Source organism: Eurytemora carolleeae, unplaced genomic scaffold, assembly GCF_000591075.1.
Source record: "Eurytemora carolleeae unplaced genomic scaffold, Eaff_2.0 scaffold2745, whole genome shotgun sequence".
In the NCBI taxonomy this organism is placed as follows: domain Eukaryota; kingdom Metazoa; phylum Arthropoda; class Copepoda; order Calanoida; family Temoridae; genus Eurytemora; species Eurytemora carolleeae.
In genome coordinates, this window is record NW_019402141.1 from 14 (window position 1) to 5,720 (window position 5,707).

Below are 5,707 nucleotides of genomic sequence, written 5' to 3' on the forward strand. Positions count from 1 at the left end.
TGAAAAAGACTGAAACAGTTCCTTACAGTCGACTTTAGAGTCTCCTCCTTTATAGGTAACCCTGTATAAACTCTTGAAAAAGGAAAATCAATCATTTCAAATCATGTGCTAAAAAATTGTTTTAGGATTGAAAGTAATGTTTCAGGAGGGGGGAGTGCAGAAGTCTTCAATTGGTAATCACAGCCAACCAAACGTATTTTGCGGCATGCGCGCTCCTCAATTGGTTTTCTCCACCATCTCAATTGGTAATCACCGTAAAATCTTTTTTAGCACAGTTTTCGACATCAATCGGGGTTTCACGCCATGTGTATTGGCTTAAACTAAATTTCAAAAACTGAGAAACATAGCATAGTTTATAAAAGCCGAATCTTAGATCTAATTCGCCAATTTAATGACTGCATTTCATGATTGGAGTTAAGATACTAAAAGGGCGGGCTGCCTGTTATGTAAAAATTATCTGAAAGTAATATCTATATTCATTTTGAAGATATTTTAAAAAAAACTTTTACAGTGTTTAGATTTTTGTATTTGCCTAGTCGAGTTCAACATCTACAACAAAACTAATTACATACATAGAAAGAACAAAAAATTTAGGAAAATAGGTCTCATCGAGGCCACTTGTTAAAAATGAATTATTAAGTTCATGAATTATTTCTAGCGCTTCATTGTTATTGGAGGAGCGCAAATGTGCAAAGATTCAAAAATGTAATTTTATTTCAAGCGCGTCATGTGGCATATTTATAGGTTTATTTTCGAAACTGAGGAGCAATAAAGAAAGCTTTAAGAATATTGTACACCATAGGGCCATTTTCATAAGTCAGTATGGTCTTATTTCTAAGAAATAAACGATTTAATAATACCCTATTTTGTCTGATTACCAATTGATGAGGTGGAGATTACCAAATGAGGGGCGCGCATACCGCAAAACACATTTAGGTGGCTGTGATTACCAATTTATGACTTCTTCACTCCCCCCCCCCCCGTTTAAGTTATCCAAATTGCATAAAAACTTATAAACGTAGAGGCGCCAAGCGCACAGAATTTCATTTTTGTACCTGAGTAAGCTGCTTGTCCCCAGGGAACGGTCATGGGTGTAGATTTTCCCACACTGGATACAGGATACAAATGGTATCTATAATACAGGATACAAAGGGTATCTATATATATATACAGGATACAATGCAATAAGCATTTTAGCACAATATGTTAATCAACAGTTATGATTCAAATGGTAAAAAATCAACCAAGATATCGAAAAAGTGTCCACTAATGAACAACTTTCCTAATCATTAATTGGTAAATCAAAATTTGCGAAAAAAAGAAGAAAATTCTGGCAATTTATGTTAGGTTAAAGAAATTAGAAGTTAAGATGATCATGAACTTAATTCGGATACATTTTTTACAGAACAGTTTCAGGAGTTGGAATCGCAATCAACTTAAATTGATTCCATGCATACACTACTACAGAAACTTTTTTAGTTTTTAAAGGGGCTGTAGGCATAACTTCAAGTCACCCTCAATGCAAAGATGGCAATGCCCGATTAACAAGGGTACCTTTAAAAGATTTGTCTGATTAAGTTTGAAAAAAATTGTATTTTCAAACTGTTCATTTTCATTTGCGGTTTCTCAGCAAAAGTGACTTGCGCATTTCTTGCAAATAAGAAGCAATGGAGAAATTCACAGCAAAAAAAAACTATTTTCTGTCTCAACAAAATGACGTTATATTCCACATTTCTGATCACATTAAGGTTTCAAGTGTAGCGTTAAAAATCAGGCATTGTCATCTTTCAATTAAAATTACGCTCACTCCACCCCTTTAAAAGGTACAATCTCAACAACAACAAAAAGCATTAATAAGGATACATTGGTGCGAATCAAAAATTCTCAGTCCTTTAAAAATGGATCCGGAACTAAGCAACAAAACAAAAATGCGCTTAACAATTTAAAAATGGCAGCGTTCTACTTTTAACATGACTGCGTTGGACAAACAAAATGGCGGTCAATTTACCTCAACCTCGTCGAGGAGAATCTTATAAAACCTTGTCCAAACAGTTGAATGAGTTACAGATCTTTCATAACCTACTCTCGCAGACCCAGCCTAAATTTCAAAATACACTAGCGTCAACAATCAATAAATCAATTATCAATCAATCAAATTTTTCAATTAATTAATTTATTAATCAATAAATTAATGAAATCATCCATTTCAAAAAATCTTACCTGAATCAATTGTTCTAGTGCCAACTTAGATACCCCATCTTCTGCAGTAGCCTTTGATCTAATCAATTCATCAATAAATACATAAATGATAAAATAAATAAATCTTTTTACAGATCAATAAATAAATAAATCAATCAATCTGACTCTATTAATTATTTCATTATTTGCAAAGCTGTCCTTTAAGCCCTTATCTTTATCAATAACGTAATTTTTTTAGCTAGTGTATAATGCTTACACTATCAATTTACAAAAAGAAAACAATAGATATCTCATTCCTTCTTGATCAGAAAAAGCTTTTAAAAGCGTTGTGAATCGAACTTTCCCATCATTATATAGGATCACTTGAATTTACCTCTACATTCTACACTGTCTCATTAAATACCTTGTTTTTTGAAGTGGTACACTTAGCTCGCTTTTTAGTTTCTCAATAAGACCAGGATCCAGGGTCCTGCTCTCATCATCCTGTTTTCTCTCATCCCTCCTGTTCTCCTGTTCAACAAGATCATTTGTTCCTGCTTTCTCCATCATTATTTTAAACTTTACATAGCTTCCTTCTTTCCTGTTTTTCTGTGCTACATCTTTTTCTGTTTCCTTTTTATACAAAACTGTAGCTAACTTTNGATAGATAGATAGATAGATAGATAGATAGATAGATAGATAGATAGATAGATAGATAGATAGATAGATAGATAGATAGATAGATAGATAGATAGATAGATAGATAGATAGATAGATAGATAGATAGATAGATAGATAGATAGATAGATAGATAGATAGATAGATAGATAGATAGATAGATAGATAGATAGATAGATAGATAGATAGATAGATAGATAGATAGATAGATAGATAGATAGATAGATAGATAGATAGATAGATAGATAGATAGATAGATAGATAGATAGATAGATAGATAGATAGATAGATAGATAGATAGATAGATAGATAGATAGATAGATAGATAGATAGATAGATAGATAGATAGATAGATAGATAGATAGATAGATAGATAGATAGATACAATTCTTCTAAATCTAACGCTCTCAGATCTTGCTTTAACTCGACCAAAGATTAACAAAATAGATAGATAGATAGATAGACAGATCGACACACAGACATGTATTCATACATATATACAAAGTACATACATTGGCAAACAGATAGATTGATGAATAGCTAGATAGAAATATAAATAGAAAGCAAGAAAGATGTATAGTAAGATAGATAGTTTTATATTGAATAGCGGACTTATTTTAGTATTAGATAAAAAAAAACAAATACTTCTTGAATCATCAGTTTTTGTGCCAATAAAGAAAACTATTCAGCCGGGCTCATTTTGCTTATTATGAAAATTCCAATTCCACGCATTTTGACAACTAAGATTTTATATTTGAATTGTTAACATGTTCTCTTGTTAAACATTGTATAACAAAAACAAGCAAAAAAAATTTCAAAAATTTCGAGGATTTTCAAAATATTCAAAGATCAAATTTAGTTAGAGGCAAATTTTTGAAAATTTGATCATTCTTACAACTCCCTGGGGTCACGCGAGGTCCCACAAAAAATGTGGGCCTGAACTAACTAACAAACAGACAGACAAGCAAAGTATANCTATGCTAAATGTTACAGGATATTTTATTGAACCTGAATTAAGACTTGATAGAACCGATACCATGAACGGAATCGGAGGAGGTTTATTGGTTTATGCAAAAGAGAATTTAGTTGTAAAACCAGTACCAATTGATAATGATTTTAATATGTTCAGAAGATTTGAAGTGTTACGTAGTGAAAGCAAAGACGATGGTAGATTTGAAACCAAACCAAATCTTACCATAACATTGGTATACCGGCCTCCGCGCTCGAGAACGGAAAACATGAATTGTGCAAACTTTTTAGAAATTCAGGGGATAATAGTATTCTAATTGGCGATTTTAACTTTCCAACGATAAATTGGGATGAATTAACATCGGACAGAAATTGTGAAAATTTCCTACAGTGCACCCTAGATAATAATTTCGAACAATTAGTTACGTTTCCAACACATGTAAGGGGGAATGTATTGGATTTAATATTTACAAATCGCCCGGAAAACATTATAAATATAGAATCACTAGGTAATCTGTCGAACAGCGACCACTCAATTTTATCTATCGACGTGATATATAATTCGAAATTTAACTCATCAACTGAACTTATTGAAGATTGGAAAAATGGAGATGTTGAAGGTCTAAAAAATTTCCTACAAATGGTTAATTGGTATGAAGCTCTGGATGGAAGGGATACCGAGGAGGGCTGGGATTTCTTTAAGAATAAAATTTCTACAGGTATAGATCGTTTTATACCTAAAATAAGAAGACGCAAATCCAATAATCACCAGTGGATGACAAAACAGGTTAAACGTATTGTTAGGCAGAAACAAAGACACTACAATACATATCAAGCGGATAGGACTCGACAGAACTACGACCAATATAAGAAAACAGAAAAGGCCTGTAAAAAAGCAGTTAGGTCGGCTAAAAGACGGTTTGAACAGAATATTGCAAAAAATGGTAACAAGAGACCCTTTAATTCATATATTAAAAGTAAAACAGCCTCAAGGGTTAATATTGGTCCTCTAAAAGTCGGTAACGAGATAGTTAGTGATAATCAAGGCATGGCGTCTATCCTGAATGACACTTTTAGCGGGGTTTTTACAGTCGAAGATCTCTCGAATATTCCCGTCTGTCCCACAGTGTCACCACAGTATAGTGTCTCAGATGTTTATTTTGATCCGGAAACAATAAAAAGAAAGATTCTGAATTTAAAAACCAGTTCCAGCTCAGGTCCTGACAAGATCTCATCTCGGTTTCTACAAAACCATGTTGATAGTCTGATAGTCCCTCTCTCTATTATCTACACAAAATCACTGGAATCTGGAGTGGTCCCTCAGGATTGGCGGGATGCAAATGTCACGCCTATTTTCAAAAAGGTTCTAAGAATAGTCCCGGCAATTATCGTCCAGTGTCCCTGACCTCTATACCCTGCAAACTAATGGAGTCTGTAATGAAAGACGAAATACTGGACTTTCTGCTCCGCCAAAATTTGCTTAATAACACCCAACATGGGTTTCTGCCAAACAAATCTTGCACCACCAATCTTCTTCAATTTATGGAAAGGATGACAGATTTATTTGACAACAGCATCCCAGTAGATATTATATATTTGGATTTTAGTAAAGCATTTGATAAAGTACCTCATAAACGTCTACTTGCAAAGATGAAATCTCTCGGAATTAAAGACAGGTTACTTAATTGGATTGAGGCCTGGCTCACGAACAGAAAACAGAGAACAGTCCTAAATGGCACTTGTTCAAACTGGAGCAGTGTCATAAGTGGTGTCCCACAAGGATCAGTGCTTGGCCCATTACTGTTCGTAATATTTATAAATGACATTGATAATTGCACCAATAATATATCGATTATGTTGAAGTTTGCTGACGATACCAAAT

At 33.5% G+C, this 5,707-nt stretch overlaps 1 protein-coding gene across 1 annotated transcript; it reads right to left on the reverse strand.

The window, feature by feature from the left end:
* Positions 1-1,018: 1,018 nt before the first annotated feature.
* On the reverse strand, positions 1,019-2,760 carry LOC111717969 (uncharacterized; the record flags this gene model as incomplete). Its single annotated transcript, XM_023493436.1, has 4 exons — positions 2,603-2,760; positions 2,221-2,278; positions 2,009-2,098; positions 1,019-1,132 (listed from the first exon to the last, which is right to left on the reverse strand). Coding segments are annotated over exons 1-4 (408 nt in total), but the record flags the coding sequence as incomplete, so codon positions are not given.
* Between the last annotated feature and the right edge of the window lie 2,947 nt (positions 2,761-5,707).